Below are 17,781 nucleotides of genomic sequence, written 5' to 3' on the forward strand. Positions count from 1 at the left end.
CATCTGTCCAGCCAGCCCTCCAGCTCTTTCCATCCCTCCATTCACCTCCCCATCCTTTCATCCCTCCCTCCATCCCTCTCTCTCCTTCCACCCTGTCATCCCTCCCTCTCTCTCTCCATACCTCCCTCCATCTCTCCTTCCACCCCTCCATCCCCCCATCCCTCCCTCCCTCCCTCCATCCCCCCATCCTTCCACCCCTGCATTCACCCACCCACCCCCCTCTCCCCCTGCCTGCACTCCCAGCTGCCAGCCCAGCCCTTCCCGCCCCCCTCCCCGCATCTCTCCCTCCCTCCCTCCATCCCATCCCTCCCTCTCCGTGTCCCGCACCCTCACCTCGCCGCTCCCCTCCCGGTGCCGGTACCGGTGCCATCCCATCACCATCCATTATCGCAACCGAGCGACGGTGTCTCTTTAAACAGCCTCCGCTGCTGACACGCGTGTGCGTGTGTGCAAACGCGCGTGTGCGTGTGCGAGCAGCTCCCCGGGCTGCCTGACAGGAGGGACCCCCCTTCTCCATCCCCCCCCGGATCCGGATCCGGCCCTATTCCCCCCCCACCCGCACCGCCGCCGCTTATTTTTCCTGTTGTTCCGCGGGTTTGGGGCGGGGGCCGGGCAGGATCCGGCCCCTTTTTCAACCGGGATTATTTTTTGGGGGGGATCCCAGTTTTCTCCGCGTTGGTTTTGGGTTTTTTTCCCCCCCCACCCCCTGCAACCGCGAGCGGAGGGGCACGAGGCATGGCATGAGCTGCGGGGCACGGCGCCGGAGGTAAGGACCGCTCGCGAAAGCGCACCGCAACACAAAGCCGCTGTCGGGTACAGGTACCGGGCGCCGATACCGGTAAAACCGGCACCGGAACCCAGCACCGGAGCTGCAACCACCCCCCCGCCGCATCCCCGCATCATGGAGCCGCGTTATATAACGGCGGCGGAGCCGGCCCGGCCCCGCGGCTCCCGGTCCCGGTGCTGCTCCCTCCAGCCCCCACCCGCTCCCCACAACCCTTTCCCTGCTCCCGGTAGCCCAGCCGAAGATGGTGGTCGGTGTGATGCTGATCCCTCACCCCCGGGGTGGCGGGGGGGATGCTGGTACCCCCCTCCCCCCCCAGCATGGCCAGGCATCACCCAGTGGGTAACGGCGGGGGGGGGTCGGGTGGGTAGTGGGGGGTGCAGAGGTGCTTTGGGGAGGGGATGTAGGGGGGGTAGCACCATGGGGACAGGGTCACCGGGGTGTAGGGGTGCTGTTTGCCCCCACCCCCGGCTACCAGCCCCCAAATTGCCCCTTGTTCTCCTCGGTGGCTGCATGGGCACCCCTAGGTCTGCACCCCAATCCCTGACACCCCAACCCCTCAGTGGGGCTTTCCCTGGATGCAGGGTGACTTGGGCTGGGGTCTGGGGACAGGGGCAGCTGCCCCTCATCCCAAGGCCCAGAGGGATGGAGGAAGGGTAAGGCCCAGCTGGGATGGGGCTGGGGGGCTGAACCCCACAGTGGGGTCCCACAGGGCTTAGTGAGGGGCCAGGGACCCCCTCAGCAGCCCAGGATGGGGGCCAGTGGCCGGGAGCAGGTTGTTTCAGTGGGGCAGAGGGTGATGATGAGTGGAAGGATCTTGGCCAGGTGGGCAGGATGAGCCCCATGGAAGGGCTGGGACAGGCATGGGTGGGGGAAACTGAGGCAGGGGATTGTGGCAGCAACCAGGCAGAAACTTCCACGGGTCACCCAGGCAGGGTTCAGGGGTGCCACGGGGCACACGGAGCAGGGTGGCTCTGGGGCATCCACCTGCATCCATGAGACGTGGCAGTGCCTGGGCAGCAAAGACTGGAGCGTGGCAGTCCCTGCAGCATGGACGCCCCTGGCAGAGGTCCTGCTCCACCACCACCCTCTGCCCAGGATACAGGGGGTCTCGGTCCCCCTCTGCAGCACCCAGGGGGGCTCAGCACGCAGCAGGGTGGGAGCAGCGGGCGCTGAGCGAGCGCCGTGCCGCGCTGGCATCTCCCCTCCTCTGAAAGCTGGGCGCTGATTTCACTCTGGCTACCAGGAAGAGGGAGGGAGGTGGCTTTGGAGTGGGGAGGACTCGCTGGAGCATCCATATTTAATGAGCTAGGTATCTATTTTTCCCCGAGCTGGCTTCCCCCACATCGATCCCTTTGCCATGGCTGGGCCTGCTCTCTCCCCATGCCAGCAGCTCCAGCACCCCCAGGGCCATGAGCCTCCCACTTCCCCACATCCTGCTCCTGGGGACAGAGGCACACTCCAGGGTGGCACATGCAGGAGTGGGGAGGTGGGAAATGATCTCCTGTGGCGGGGTCAGCTCCGTGTTGAGCACCCCACGGAGACGTGGCCACACTGTGGTCAGGAGAAGCGTGGCTGGAGTGGCAGCACTTTGAGTTTGAGGGTCAGATCCTGCCTTCGTGCTCTGCAGGTTCAAGCTTGTGCCTCAAACTCTGGCAGCTCCATGGCCAAGCCACATCACCCCTGCCCCTACCTCAGCTTCCCCCTCTCCGAGCCGGTGCCTGTGGGGATGGAGCAGCACCCCCAGAGGAGAGAAGGGGTTTGGGAGGCGTGTGGGTGCTGGTGGCGTGGGAGGGAGCAGGATGGGCTGTGTGGGCGAGTGGGGCTCCTTCAGCAGCAGCCCACCCCCGCCCAGCCTCTGCCCACCCGCCACGTTTGCTGGGTGCAGGGGAGAGGGATGGTCTCAAGGGGACGGTGTTTGGAAGCTGTCTCTCTGAGGTTCCTCCCTGCTGGAGGTGTCACCCGTGCTGGGGGAAGCAGGTGGCTGGGGGCTGCCCCGGGAGCAGGATCAGACCCGTGTCTTTGCCCCCTGGATGCACATACAGCTTTGTGCAGCTTGTGAAGGGGCATTTGGCCCCTTAAGCCCCCCACATCAAGGAGTCCTGTGGCTGGATGCTGCCTGTTTGCCCTGGTGTTCACTTGCCTTGCCCCAACCCCTGCTCTTGACAGACCTCCCAAGGCCAGGGACATGTGGCTGGTTGCGTGGCTATTGCTGTATCTGGAAGGGATTTGAAGAAGAGGCTCAAGCCCCAGCAGTGCCTGAGGAGCACATCCATGTCCTGGGGATAGGAGGCTTGTGGGGAGCCATGGGCACAGTCCCTGGCTCCTCTCTCCTCACGGGATCTTGTGTTTTAGTTCACCCTTTCCTGTGCCCGAGAGGGGCAAGAGAAGGGCTGTAACGTGCTGGGTGCTGGTGATTGGACTCTGAGCTTGCAGCAAGGGGAAGCCAGGCCAGGCAGCAGCCAGCAGAAGGGGAGCTGCCTCCTCTTCCCTCTACCTCGATTGTTGGGGAGCAGGGTGAAGCTTGGCTGAAGCATGAGCATCCTCCTACAGCAGTGAGAGCCAGGACCTCCAGAGGAGGCTGGAAGAGGTGAGCCCAAGGCAGCACACTGAGGTCCTGCTCTGTGCATCCTGTGATCCTCCTGGGTGGGGGATGTCCCCAGGGGTGTGAGGCTGCATGGGATGGGAGGTACCCCCAGGGATGTGAGGCTGCCTGGGATAAGGAGGGAGGTCAGAGCTCCGTGTCTTCGGGACATTTGGGTCTTAGCAGAGAAGACAAATGCTGCTGCAGGAAGGGCTGGTGGCAGGTGGAGGGGACTCTACTGTTTCTTGCAAAGGAGTTTTGCCTGGCTGGGCCTGGGAGACTGGAGCTCTGCCTTCTCCCTGCAACACAGGGAGGGACACAAGTTGTGTCTCCCAGTGCTCCTGGGCATGAACTGTAGTAAGTAGTGGGGGCCTGAGCAGAGCTGACCCCGCAGAGCCTGGCCCCAGGTCTTGTATTCAGGAAGGCTGTGGGACCTGGGTGAGAGCAGTGCTGGGGAGTCCCTGTGGCAATGGCTCTGCTGCCTGGCCTGAGACCCAGCGACAGACTCACCCAGCCTGGCACTCAGAGCAGCAGCCAGCAGGGCTGCCACTCCAACCAGGTGTTTTCTCAAGCCCTCCCGAATCTCTTTGTCTACTGCAAGGTGGGACGAGCTCTTTGGCACCGTTGGGAGCCAACAAGGGAGCAGGAGAGCTGCTCTCAGCCCTCAGGTCTCCCGAGGAGCTCCGGGCGATCTCAGGAAGGAGTTCCCCAACTCCTGTCACACAAATGACAGGTCTTTGGGGCCAAGCAGAGCAATGAGGCCCTTCCTCATCACCAGTGCCTGGCTTGTGCAGCTGAGGAGTAGGCAGCACAGTTTGGAGCTGTGCTCTGAGCCTGTGTCCCAGCTGACTTGTGCGAGTGCTGAGCCCTGGAGCGCAGATCTGCCCGTGTACACACACACACACACATGCACAGCTTCTCCCTGCCCAAACACACCCACTGCACCTCTGTCTTGGGGGCAGCCAGTGGCTCCTCCACATTTCTGGGGGTATCCAGGCTCTCAGAGGGGACCTGGCCTCAGAGGCTGGTGATCACACAGCACAGTGGCCTGTGCATCAGAGCAGGAGGCAGAAAGTGATCTGTGTACTGGGATGTCTTTATTCCTGCCACGTGCCTGGGCTGGCAGGTTCAGTGCCCCCAAAGCCAGAGCCTGCCCAGCATTGCTGCTGCTCGGGGGTGTCACGTAGAGCCGAGGAGCCGCTTCCCTGGGGGGTGCTGGACAAAAGCCTGGGCTGTGTGCTCCGCCTCAGCCCCGTGTCTCGGGTGTGTTTTTCTCCGCCTGTAGAGCAACTTGATTTGCTGCATTAGTAAAAATAGACGGGCTAATGAATTCAGCTGATGCAACCCTCTGTGTGTGTGTGTGTGTGTGTGTGTGTGTGCAGGCGCTTCTCCCTGCCAGTGCCTGTGTGTATGGCTGTGCAGCCCAACACCGAGGCTCCTGGAAGGTGCAGCCACCAGCTCCCAGGGCTCTGACAGGGTGGTTGTGTTGTGTGTTTGTACATATTGATGTGTTGTGTGTGTGTGTGCAGGAAGCCCTGAGCGATGGCTGCTTGCTGCCAAGCAGCTCTGTCACTGAAGCAGTGGCTCTACAGAAACGGTTTTGCAGCAGCCTTGGGTTCTGGCAGGGCAATAACAAGGCTTCAGAGCAGGCTGGCAGGGCAGGAGGAGGCTGCAGGGACCCGGCGGGGCGACAGTGGGATCTCATGGGCACCTGTTGGGGCACTGATGCTCACAGGGACCTGGGGGGGCAATGGCATGTCCTCACAGGGATCTGGATGGGCAGTGGTGGATTCTCACAGGGACCTGGCAGTGCAATGGTGGATCCTCACAGGGACCTGGGGGGGCAATGGCAGGTCCTCACAGGGATCTGAATGGGAAGCAGTGGATCCTTGCAGAGACCTGGCAGGGCAATGGTGGATCCTCACAGAGAACTGTTGGAGAAACAAATGATCCTCACATGGCCCAGGAGGGCAATACAGGGCCTGGCAGGGCAGCAGCGGGTCCTGGCAGGGCAGTGACTGGGCAGCAGTGGGTCCTGGCAGGGTGTGTCCTGGCAGGGCAGTGGAGGGGCAGCAGCAGTGTGTGGGTCCTGGCAGGGCAGTGGCGGGGCAGCAGCGGTGTGTCCTGGCAGGGCAGTGACGGGGCAGTGGTGGGTCCTGGCAGGGCAGTGGTGGGGCAGCAGCGGTGTGTCCTGGCAGGGCAGTGACGGGGCAGTGGTGGGTCCTGGCAGGGCAGTGGTGGGGCAGCAGCGGTGTGTCCTGGCAGGGCAGTGACGGGGCAGTGGTGGGTCCTGGCAGGGCAGTGGTGGGGCAGCAGCGGTGTGTCCCCCCAGGCCGCTGCGGACGCGGGTCCCCGGGGCAGCTCGCGGGGCTGTGCTGACTGTGCTGGCTGTGCGGGGCTGTGCGGGGCTGTGCGGGGCTGTGCGGGCTGTGCGGGGCTGTGCTGGCTGTGAGGGGCTGTGCGGGGCTGTGCTGGCTGTGCGGGGCGTGCGGGGCTGTGCGGGGCTGTGCGGGGCTGTGTGGGCTGTGCGGGGCTGTGCAGGCTGTGCGGGGCGTGCGGGGCTGTGCTGGCTGTGCGGGGCTGTGCTGGCTGTGTGGGCTGTGCGGGGCTGTGCGGGGCTGTGCAGGGCTGTGCAGGCTGTGCGGGGCGTGCAGGCTGTGCGGGGCGTGCGGGGCTGTGCAGGCTGTGCGGGGCGTGCGGGGCTGTGCGGGGCGTGCGGGGCTATGTGGGCTGTGCGGGGCTGTGCGGGCTCTGCTGGCTGTGCGGGCTGTGCGGGCTGTGTGGGGCTGTGCGGGGCTGTGCGGGGCTGTGCGGGCTGTGCGGGCTGTGCGGGCTGTGTGGGGCTGTGCGGGGCTGTGCGGGCTGTGTGGGGCTGTGCGGGGCTGTGCTGGCTGTGCGGGGCAGCGCGCGTCGGGCCGCTGTCTGCGGTGCTGAACGCGCCTGTGCCCGCGGTGCTGAGTGGGGCCGCCCCAGCGCCTCCCAGCTCCGGCCAGTCCCGGGTCCCCAGCGGCCTCCGAGCTCTGGTGACACAGAGCCCTCGGTAGGCTCCAAGCCCGGCTGGTCCGGAGCTTGCCCTCGAGCCTGGCTGCAGTGCGATGACTGTGATCCAGCACAGCCTGGGGTGTCCCAGCAAACGCTCACTGACAGGGTCCCGTCCATTGAAGCCCTCATCCTGCTTTGCTGACACATAGAGATGGAGAACAGGGCTTATGAGGAGCGTCGGAGACAGCTGAGGATGTTTACCCTAGAGGAGAGGAGGCTGAGAGGAGACATGATCACTCTCTACAGCTACCTGAAAGGATGTTGTACTGAGGAGGGGGTCGATCTCTTTTCCCCAGTAATGAATGGTAGGACATGAGGAAATGGGTTCAAGTTGTGCCAGGGTAGGTTGAAATTGGAGCTGAGGCAGAACTGTTTCCCTGAGAGGGGTGTCAGCCCCTGTGCCAGGCTGCCCAGGGAGCTGGGGGAGTGCCCAGCCCTGGAGGGATCCCAAAGGCGTGGGGCTGAGGTGCTGAGGGCTGTGGGTCAGTGCTGGGCTGGGCAGGGTGAGGGCAGGGCTGGGACTGCAGCAGCTTCAGGGGCTTAAACAACCTGAATGATTCTATGACTCTAAACTTTAGAACAGCTTGGACAAGCTCTGTCTTCCTGGCAGCTTTTGTCCTGTTCTTCCCAGCACCTTCATCATCTGTGCAATGTTTGTAGTGACAGGTTCATAGACCCCTTTTGCTTTCTTCCCTCTTCCTGCGTCAAATCCGCCCCCCACCACTGCATCATCGCTCATTGTGGATGACAAAACCCTCATGAATGGTGTGACTTCCCTGGCAATGACGTTTCCTGGGAAATGTGCATCCTGGAGTGAATTGGGGAGACTAAAAGACTTTGCCCTTTGGCTTTGTCAGGTTTCCTCCCACTGTGGCTCAGGAGCTGGCACTCCACTGCCAGCAGCCGCTTCCCTCGTGAGCCACAGCCTGGGGTTTGCTTAGGGGGGGCCTTTCCTATGAGATCCCAGAGTAAGGCTGGTTGTACCGAGTGCTGAGCTCTCTGATGATGATGTGGTTGTCTCAGTCACGCAGTATGAGAAGAGTGAAATGATGGGGAGAGGAGACAAAGCCAAATCTCTGCTCTCCTGCAGTTTTGGGGTGGCAAGAAGCATATGGAGGTGCTCATGGAGCTGCTGGGACATCAGTGGGGGCCTGTACTGACACCTCCAAGGCAACTTCACAGTAAACTGCCACAGGAGGTTGGAGGGAGAGCCTGGGGCAGGGCAAGGTGTATCCTGGGCATCCCAGCACACAGCAGCTCTGACCTCTGCAGGATGCAGTACTTGCACTTTGGACATCTGAGTGATGTGGCCTCAGCCCCAGAGTGCTGCTGGTGGGGGCAGATCCCAGCACTGCGTCGTGGTGCCAGGAACAGGGCAGAGAGAAGCTATTGGACCTTCACCCTTCCCCAGTCTGTGTCCCTAGCTCACCTTCTCCAGGCTGTGGTCCCTCCCCCAGTCACAGTCCTGCTCCTTTTGGGGTGTCAGGAGCCCCCGGATCCTCCCCTGCCCGTTCCCCGGAGGGATGCATCCCTGTGCTGTTTGCTGAGCCTCCCGTTGCTGCTGCCTGGAGCCTGCCTGTGCCCAGGGGCCCGAATCTCTGGCCATCTTTCTATTCGAAGTGACTTCCCAGCTCGTTCACCAGTCAGGATTTCTGTGAGCCAGACGGGCAGCCTCAGTGCCGGGGGCAGGGGGGAACTGGCTCATCTTTCCCCCCCTCCCCGAGCCCGGCCTCGGGGACCAGCCGAGCTCTGAGCCGGTTGGAGCCGTTGCCAACACTTCCCGCTGGCTGCATTTCAGTCCGACGACTTGTCTGCATATGTCTGCTGCTGTGACCGTCCCCTCGGGCTCCCGAGGCCCCGGCTGCCCCTCTGCCACCACCTGCCCTCTCCCCGGGGGCCACCAGCCTGCTGCACGGCTCTGGCTGCGGGCTCGGTGCCGGAGTGACAGCCTTCCCGTGCCGCCTGCTCGTTATCTGTTTGGATTTGTGCTGGATGGGCTCTGTTAGACACCCTGCTGCACGTTCTGTTTGCTTCCCTAATTACTGCCAAGCACCGAGCCCTCGGGTTTAACTTTCTTCTTTCTTTCCCTTCCTCTTCTCCTTGCTTTCAAGCGAGTTTTAACCCATGCCCGAGCCTCAGCAGCCCGGCTCCTCTCTCGGGAAGGGTGAGCAGAGGCAGCAGAGGCTGCATCCGAGCGGGGAAAGGCGCCGGACTGTCTGCTCAGGGCTGGGCTTGTCCCCGGGGACCGGCTGCTCGCCACGTCGCTGCCCCTGGGCCGGGCCGGGCTGTCTGCAGGCACCTCAGCATCGCTACCGCTGGCAGCACGGGACGGGCTGTAGCAGCTCCCACCGCCCCGTCCCCCGATCCCTGTCCTCGGGATCTGCTGCAGGGGGCAGAGCTTCCCCGGGACCCCCTGCACGGGAGCTCTGCCACAGAACCTTTGAGGTGGCTGCTGCTCTGCCCAGCTGCTATAGATGGACTGGATGAGGCTCAGGGATGCTGGGAGGGTGGAAACCATGGGCAGCCTGGCAGCCATCCCTGCCAGCTTCATGGTGCAACCTGGTCCAGGAGCATCACGGGCTGGGATGCTGCTCCCTCGATCTCTCTCCATCACAAAGCAAGCAGATAATCCCCTTGTTTTTATCTCGGGTCTCCAGGGAGCTGGGGATGGAGAGGGTACTCGGGTCCCATCAGCCACAACTGGATGGATGTGCCAACCACCCCTTGGGACTCAGGGGCTGTGTTCACGTCCCCTGATCTCTGGGCTGGAAGCTGCTTCCTCAGGCTCCAGCTCCTCACCGTGTCCCCAGAGGCCACCAGTGCCCTCCAACCCTCTTTGGCAAGGTTTGGCACAAATAGCAACCACAGCCAGGCTGTGGGCAGGACAGGCAGAGCCTTGCTCAGGCACCGCCTGGGGCTGGGGCTGGGGCTGGCAGAGGGGGAACTGAGCCCCCATCAATTATTCACCTCTGTATTTATAGAGGGAGATGTGTTGAATAATGGATGGTGGGGTGTGGCAGGGCCTCGCTGCCACTGAAATATTGATTGGCCTGGTTTGCTGGGGGGGCTTTGGCAGCCATGAGGCTGGGCACAGCTCGGCACAGCTCCCGGCTGGCACAGGCTCAGCGCCCAGCGCCTGGCTGCCACGGACAGCATGGGCAGCTCTGCCCCACCACCACTGCCTCAACACCCCTCCATGGAAGGGATCCAAGGGCTGGAGCAGCTCTGCTGTGAGCACAGGCTAAGGGAGATGGAGCAGCTCTGCTGGGAGCACGGGCTGAGGGAGCTGGAGCAGCTCTGCTGTGAGCACGGGCTGAGGGAGCTGGAGCAGCTCTGCTGTGAGCACGGGCTGAGGGAGATGGAGCAGCTCTGCTGTGAGCACGGGCTGAGGGAGCTGGAGCAGCTCTGCTGTGAGCACGGGCTGAGGGAGCTGGAGCAGCTCTGCTGTGAGCACATGCTGAGGGAGCTGGAGCAGCTCTCCTGTACAGACAGGCTGAGGGAGCTGGAGTTGTGTAGTGTGGGGAAGAGCAGGCTCCAGGGAAACCTTATGGCAAGAGGGGCTTGTAAGAAAGATGTGGACAGGCTTTTTTAGCACAGCCTGTAGTGACAGGGAAAAGTTTAATGGTTTGAAACTAAAAGAAGGGAGATTCAGATGGTTTTGATGCTGAGGGTGGTGAGGCATTGAGACAGGCTGCTCAGAGAGGCTGTGGCTGCCCCATGCCTGGAAACATTCAAGGGTAGGTTGAACAGGGCTGGGAGCAAACCAGCCTGGTTGAAGATGCCCCTGCTCACGGCAGGTGGGATGGACTAGATGCCTTTTAAAGGCCCCTTCCAACCCAAACCTGTCCGTGATGTGATGGTCTAACTCCATCTTCCATGGGTGGCTGGATCTCAGGCTCAGAGAGGGATGTGAATGGCCAGGGACAAATTCCCATCTGTCCCCCACCACGGGGAATGTCAGGACCCTGCAGACCCTCAGAAGACCCTGCAGACCCTTCGAGGACCCCACTCTGTGCCCTCTGCAGCTGTGCCCTGCAGACCCTCACTGCCCACTCCCCTGGGCCACCCTGCTCCGTGCACAGGGTCGTCCAGGGTCTCCCTCTCTATCAGTACCACAACATCCCCTGGCAGCCCTGCAGCCCCTCAGCCCCTCTCTGCTGTCCCTGCAGCCCCTCTGCTGCCCCCACAGCCCCTCAGCCCCTCTCTGCTGTCCCTGCAGCCCCTCTGCTGCCCCCACAGCCCCTCAGCCCCTCTCTGCTGTCCCTGCAGCCCCTCAGCCCCTCTCTGCTGTCCCTGCAGCCCCTCTCTGCTGTCCCTGCAGCCCCTCAGCCCCTCTCTGCTGCCCCCACAGCCCCTCAGCCCCTCTCTGCCGCCCCCACAGCCCCTCAGCCCCTCTCTGCTGTCCCTGCAGCCCCTCTCTGCTGTCCCTGCAGCTCCTCAGCCCCTCTCTGCTGCCCTCACAGCCCCTCAGCCCCTCTCTGCTGTCCCTGCAGCCCCTCTCTGCTGTCCCTGCAGCCCCTCAGCCCCTCTCTGCCGCCCCCACAGCCCCTCAGCCCACGTCCCTGTGTTGCAGAAAGACCTGTGGAAGATGTCGAACCCTCGAAACGGCGACACCAAGCCCCCATGTTTGCCCCGCAATGGCCTGGTGAAGATCCCCACGCAGCCCAACGGCCTCGGCTCCGCCAGCATCACCAAAGGCACCCCGGCCGTGAAGAACCGCCTGTGCCAGCCTTCCTCCGTGCCTGCCATCCTCAGCCCGGCCTTAGCCCACCGCAGCGACCTGCCCATCCCCAGCCTGGCCTCCCCTCTCTCCTTGGCCGCTCTGGCCGGCGTCTCGTCCCCTCCCGGCGCTTCCTTGGTGGGACTGAGCGGGAGCGAAGGCGCGGAGCAGCCGTCCCCGGAGCGGCTGCCGGCCTCAGCGGCCGAGAGGCAGCTGGCGGTGGACGAGAAGATCCTCAACCGCCTGTTCTGGTACTTTTCGGCGTGCGAGAAGTGTGTCCTGGCGCAGGTGTGCAAGGCCTGGCGGAGGGTGCTCTACCAGCCCAAGTTCTGGGTGGGCTTGACTCCGGTCCTGCACACCAAAGAGCTCTACAACGTCCTGCCCGGGGGAGAGAAGGAGTTTGTGAGCCTTCAGGGCTTCGCCGTCCGCGGCTTCGACGGCTTCTGCCTCGTGGGCGTCTCTGACCTGGACATTTGTGAGTTCATTGACAACTACCCCCTCTCCAAGAAGGGGGTCAAGTCCATGAGCCTTAAGAGGTCGACCATCACGGATGCGGGCTTGGAGGTAGGTGGCTGAACCGTGGCACTGGCGGGTCCTGCCTGGTAGCTGCGACTGGTGCTGCCCAGCCGGGAGGGGGTGAGGATGCTGCCGGGAGGGCAGGATCCGTCCCTGCTGCCTGTGGGTGCTGCCAGGAAGGCAAAGCCAGGCAGGGCGGCTGTACCGATGGGTGGTGGGTGTGATGGTCGGTGGTGAGCAGGGAGCAGGGGATGGAGAAATCCTCGTTTGGCTGGCTGCTCCCCAGCCGTGCTGGTCACCTGGGCAGGGGGCTGCGGGTCAGAGGGACGTGGGGCAATTTCTGGTCTTGTGTGGTGCCACCAGCGTCCCCACAGAGGTCCCCTGCCAAACACAGCTGCTCTGTGGCTGCATCTTCACAGAGAATCATAGAATGGTAGAGGTTGGAAGAGACTTCTGGCAGTGCCCAAGCTGAGTGTGGGGCTAATCCTGCCCCCAACAACAGCATCAGGTACCAGGCAGGGGCTGCAGCCAGGGGTGCCCGCTGGTCCCCTGTCCCCTGCAGCTGCTGGCATGCCCTAGGGCACAGCACTGCTCTGACGCTGAGGAGCCCCAGGAGAGGGCTGGAGCCACGCAGGGCACTGGGGGCCATGGGAACAGCCCCGGGTGGGCTCAGAGTGAGACGGGGGGGCAGCGCAGGGCCGCGTGGAGCAAGCAGCGGCGCCCGCCGTGCCCTGACCCGCAGCCCCCGGGCACACGCAGGTGATGCTGGAGCAGATGCAAGGCGTGGTGCGGCTGGAGCTGTCGGGCTGCAACGACTTCACGGAGGCCGGGCTGTGGTCCAGCCTCAACGCCCGCATCACGGCGCTCAGCGTCAGCGACTGCATCAACGTGGCCGACGACGCCATCGCTGCCATCTCGCAGCTCCTGCCCAATCTCACCGAGCTCAACCTGCAAGCCTACCACGTGACGGACACGGCCCTCGCCTACTTCACTGCCAAGCAAGGCTACACCACCCACACCCTGCGCCTCAACTCCTGCTGGGAGATCACCAACCACGGCGTGGTCAACATGGTGCACAGCCTGCCCAACCTGAGCGTGCTCAGCCTCTCGGGCTGCTCCAAGGTGACGGACGACGGCGTGGAGCTGGTGGCCGAGAACCTGCGGAAGCTGCGCAGCCTCGACCTCTCCTGGTGCCCCCGCATCACCGACATGGCCCTGGAGTACATCGCCTGCGACCTGCACAAGCTGGAGGAGCTGGTCCTGGACAGGTACGGGGCTGTGCCGAGCCGTGCCGAGGCATGCTGAGACGTGCCATGGCATGCCATGCCATGCTGAGCCATACCAAGCTGTGCCAAGGCATGCCATGCCATGCTGAGCTGTGTCATGGCATGCTGAGCCATGCCGAGCCATGCCATTCTTTGCTGAGCTATACTGAGCTGTGTCAATCCATGTCAAACCATGTCAAGCCATCCCATGCCATGCTGAGCCATACCAAACTGTGCCAAGGCATGCCATGCCATGCTGAGCCATGTCATACCATATTGAGCCACACTAAGCCATGCCATGCTATACTGTGCTGTATCAAGCCATGCCTTGCTGAGCCATGTCATGCCATGCTGAGCCATACCAAGCTGTGCCAAGGCATGCCATGCCATGCTGAGCTGTGTCATGGCATGCTGAGCCATGCCGAGCCATGCCATTCTTTGCTGAGCTATACTGAGCTGTGTCAATCCATGTCAAACCATGTCAAGCCATCCCATGCCATGCTGAGCCATACCAAACTGTGCCAAGGCATGCCATGCCATGCTGAGCCATGTCATACCATATTGAGCCACACTAAGCCATGCCATGCTATACTGTGCTGTATCAAGCCATGCCTTGCTGAGCCATGTCATGCCATGCTGAGCCATACCAAGCTGTGCCAAGGCATGCCATGCCATGCTGAGCTGTGTCATGCCATGCTGAGCCATGCCGAGCCATGCCATTCTTTGCTGAGCTATACTGAGCTGTGTCAATCCATGTCAAACCATGTCAAGCCATCCCATGCCATGCTGAGCCATACCAAACTGTGCCAAGGCATGCCATGCCATGCTGAGCCATGTCATACCACATTGAGCCACACTAAGCCATGCCATGCTATACTGTGCTGTATCAAGCCATGCTTTGCTGAGCCATGTCATGCCATACCAAGCCATGTCATGCCACAGCATGTCAAGCAGTGCTGAGCCACGCCATGCCATGCTGAGCCATACCAAGCTGTGGCAAGGCATGCCATGCCATGCTGCGCTGTGTCATGCCATGCTGAGCCATGCTGAGCCATGCCATTCTATGCTGAGCTATACTGAGTTGTGTCAAGCCATGCCATACCATGTCGAGCCATGCCATGCCATGCTGAGCCATGTCATGCCATGCTGAGCCATACCAAACTGTGCCAAGGCATGCCATGCCATGCTGAGCCATGTCATACCATATTGAGCCACACTAAGCCATGCCATGCTATACTGTGCTGTATCAAGCCATGCCTTGCTGAGCCATGTCATGCCATACCAAACCATGCCATGCCACACTATGCCAAGCCATGCTAAGCCATGTCATGCCATACTGAGCCATGCCATGCCATGCCATGCCACACCAAGCCATGCCATGCTAAGCCATGTCATGCCACACCAAGCCATGCCATGCTAAACCTTGTAATGCCATACTGAGCCATGCCACACCACGCCATGCCATGCTGAGCCATGTCAGGTTGTGCCAAACCATGCCATGCCATGCTGAGCCAAATCATGTCATACCAAGCCATGCTGTGCCACACCACGCAGAGCTGTGCTGGAGGCACTGGGTGCCCCACAGGAGCTGCATTCTGAGGACACCCATGGGTGCCCCACTGTGCCCGTTGCTGACTCGGCGTGTCCCTGGCAGGTGCGTGCGGATCACCGACACCGGCCTCAGCTACCTGTCCACCATGTCGTCCCTGCGGAGCCTCTACCTGCGCTGGTGCTGCCAGGTAGGTGTGGGAATGCAGCCATGCCTGTCCCAGCATGGCACAGAGCAGATGGCAGCTCCCTGGGAACGAGCCTCAGGCTCAGGGTGGGCACCCCAGGCTGAATGGAGCCAACTTGGTGCTGGGAAGGGATGAGGTGCTCCTGTCAGCTCACTGGGGCTCAATCCTGGCACCCTGCCCCAGCTCTCTGCCCTGGCTCCCAACACCCAGCTCCCTGCACCAACACCCAGCATCCTGCCCCAGCTCCCAGCACCTTGCCTCATCATCTTTCACCCCATTTCTACACCCTGCTGCTCTCTGCCCCAGCATCCTTCACCCTACTCCAGCACCCTCTCCCTGCACCCAGCTCCCTGCCCCAGCATCCTTCACCCTACTCCAGCACCCTCTCCCTGCACCCAGCACCCTGCCCCAGCATCCTGCACTCTATCCCCAACACCCTGCCCAACAACACCAAGTCCCTGGGTGCTGTGCTGCCCCCTCCCTTGTCCCTCCCCACTCTCACTCGTTTTCTTTTCCAGGTGCAGGATTTTGGCCTGAAGCACCTCCTGAGCATGGGCAGCCTGCGCCTCCTCTCACTGGCTGGTGAGATCCCCCCCATATCTCCCACCTGGGATGGGGTGGCTGGGTCTCCATGGGGTGGGGGGACAGGGACAGCCCAGGGGACAGCCCAAGGGACAGCCAGCATCCCCCTAAACCAGCATGGCATGGCTCCCTCACCCCTCCAGCCATCCAGGCACCTGCACCCAGACCAGCTCCCTGAGGAGGGCTGTGCAGCTTCACTCTTGGGGTGATGGGCTTTTTGGGGTTCCTCTCTTTGAGGTTTTGTGAGTATCATATTTTGGGCTGCTGGGTTTTAGGATGCTGGCTTTGGAGGTGTTGCTGGTTTGGGATGCTGTTTTTTGAGGTGCTGGCTTTGGAGCTGTTGCTGTTTGGGATGCTGTTTTTTGAGGTGCTGGCTTTGGAGCTGTTGCTGTTTGGGATGCTGTTTTTTGAGGTGCTGGCTTTGGAGGTGTTGCTGGTTTGGGATGCTGTTTTTTGAGGTGCTGGCTTTGGAGCTGTTGCTGTTTGGGATGCTGTTTTTTGAGGTGCTGGCTTTGGAGCTGTTGCTGTTTGGGATGCTGTTTTTTGAGGTGCTGGCTTTGGAGCTGTTGCTGTTTGGGATGCTGTTTTTTGAGGTGCTGGCTTTGGAGCTGTTGCTGTTTGGGATGCTGGGTTTTGGGGTGCTGGCTTTGGAGCTGTTGCTGTTTTGGGATACTGGTTTTTTGGAGGGCTGGGTTCTTTTCAGCTGCTGGGCTTTGGGCTGTCGGTGTGTTTAGGGGGGTGTTCGTGGGGAGTGCAGGTGTTTTGGGGTGACAGCGTGCCCTGTCTCCTTGCAGGCTGCCCCTTGCTGACCACCACAGGGCTGTCGGGGCTGGTGCAGCTGCAGGAGCTGGAGGAGCTGGAGCTCACCAACTGCCCCGGGGCCACCCCGGAGCTCTTCAAGTACTTCTCTCAGCACCTGCCGTGCTGCATGGTGATCGAGTAGCGCCGGGCCCGGCCGCCCGCCCCGCGCCCGCCCTGCCAGACGTCGCCCACGGCGCTGCTGCCCGTCTGCCGGGGCACGGCGAGGACGCCGATCCATTCCAACCCACCCCAGACACCCTCCGCATCGGCGCCCCCGAGGGACGCGGGGCTCCGTGGGGGTGGCAGCTGGGGGACAGCATCACCCCACAGCGGAAAACCCTCCCTGTAAATTGCCCCCCCACACCGCTGCCACGACCCGTCCTCCTCCCGCTGTCCCGCCAGTCCCTTCCGGACGGACACACAGACATCGGGAAGACCCAACGCGGGACGGCTATGGCGGAGTGATCCCCCCCCCGCCCCGGGCCGCATCCTGCCCCCACCCCGCTGCCAGGACAGCACGCGGCCCCGCTGCCGAGGATGTTCCAGGGGACCAAGGGACGTTGCAGGGGATCAGAGGATGCTCCCGGGGACCAGCGGATGCTCCCGGGGACGGGCAAGAAGAGGATGCTTGTTTTCGGCACCCTTGGGTGATGGCAGAAGCTGGCTGGGTCCCCTCACAGCCCTGGAGCGGGTCGCCGAGCCGCCCTCCCCGTGCTGCGTGTCTCCCCCCTCCGAGCCCCCGGCCCTGCCCTCGGGGTGCCCGCCGCTTGCTCCTGGTCAATAGGATGTTTTTCTCCGCCCCCCTCGCATGCTCGCTCGCTTCAGTCTCGTGGTACGGCAGGCTTCGGGGTCCCTGGGGGGGACGCTGACAACTGACAGCCCTCACTTGACCCCTCGGTACGGCCCCGCTCCGGCAGCCACCCCCCATCTCCCTGCTCTCCCCCCACCCCCCCAGTCTCGGCGGGTCGCGGCTTCGGGGGGGTCTACGCTGTTCCCCAGGGGACACCGGCGCCAGGAGCGACCCGTCCGACTGGGACGGGACGGGACAGCCCGGGGCGACGGGGCCGGCTCTGAGCCGGGACAGGGAGGTGGCACCAGCTCCTCCCGCCCCAAAGCCGTCGGGCAAGCGGGGGGCAGAGCCGGGCACGGGGCCGGGATTCCCGCGGGGGTCGGCGGCCGTCCCCGGGGCGAGCGTGGGCACGGGCACGAGCACGGACACACGGACACACGGACACACGGACACGCTTTCGGTTTGTTTTGCCTTTGTACCGGGCGGGAAGGAACTGCTGCACCACCCGCTGCCTCTGCTCCCTCCTTTGTCCAAAATGCCCCTTTCTGCCCCCAAAGCGGCGCCGGGAGCCTCGTGGCCATTGTAAAAAGGGGTTGGGGTGCGTCGGGAGTCGTCGGGGCCGCGGGACGGGGTGACACTGCAGGGGAGTGGAACACTCCGGCAGCCTGAGCGGGGGGCTGCCCGCACCCCCAAACCCGCCGCTGCCCGTGGGACGGGCAGAGCAGTGGCACACGGAGGGTCCCCCCACCCCTGCAGGTGCCGGCAGCAGGGGGGTGCCCCCCAGCTCTGTACACCCCCACGGTGCCACGTCACACCTGCAGCCCCAGCACAGCCCCAGCGCCGGGGCACTCTCCCATGGCACTGTGCCCCACACCGCCCAGGGCACCCCCATACCCCCCAGGGCACTCGCACCCCTCCCCACTGCCATCCCACACGGTATCTCCCTCTGTAGCCACTCTCC

At 63.0% G+C, this 17,781-nt stretch overlaps 1 protein-coding gene across 1 annotated transcript; it reads left to right on the forward strand.

The window, feature by feature from the left end:
* The first annotated feature begins 730 nt into the window (after positions 1 to 730).
* FBXL16 (F-box and leucine rich repeat protein 16) lies at positions 731 to 16,172 on the forward strand. The gene is made up of 6 exons (XM_061994143.1): positions 731 to 766; positions 10,984 to 11,694; positions 12,406 to 12,914; positions 14,566 to 14,650; positions 15,166 to 15,229; positions 16,024 to 16,172. Exons 2-6 carry the CDS (start codon positions 10,999 to 11,001, stop codon positions 16,170 to 16,172), a joined length of 1,503 nt encoding a protein of 500 aa, XP_061850127.1. The 5' UTR covers positions 731 to 766; positions 10,984 to 10,998.
* The last annotated feature ends 1,609 nt before the right edge of the window (positions 16,173 to 17,781 follow it).

This window comes from Colius striatus, chromosome 3 (assembly GCF_028858725.1).
Source record: "Colius striatus isolate bColStr4 chromosome 3, bColStr4.1.hap1, whole genome shotgun sequence".
In the NCBI taxonomy this organism is placed as follows: domain Eukaryota; kingdom Metazoa; phylum Chordata; class Aves; order Coliiformes; family Coliidae; genus Colius; species Colius striatus.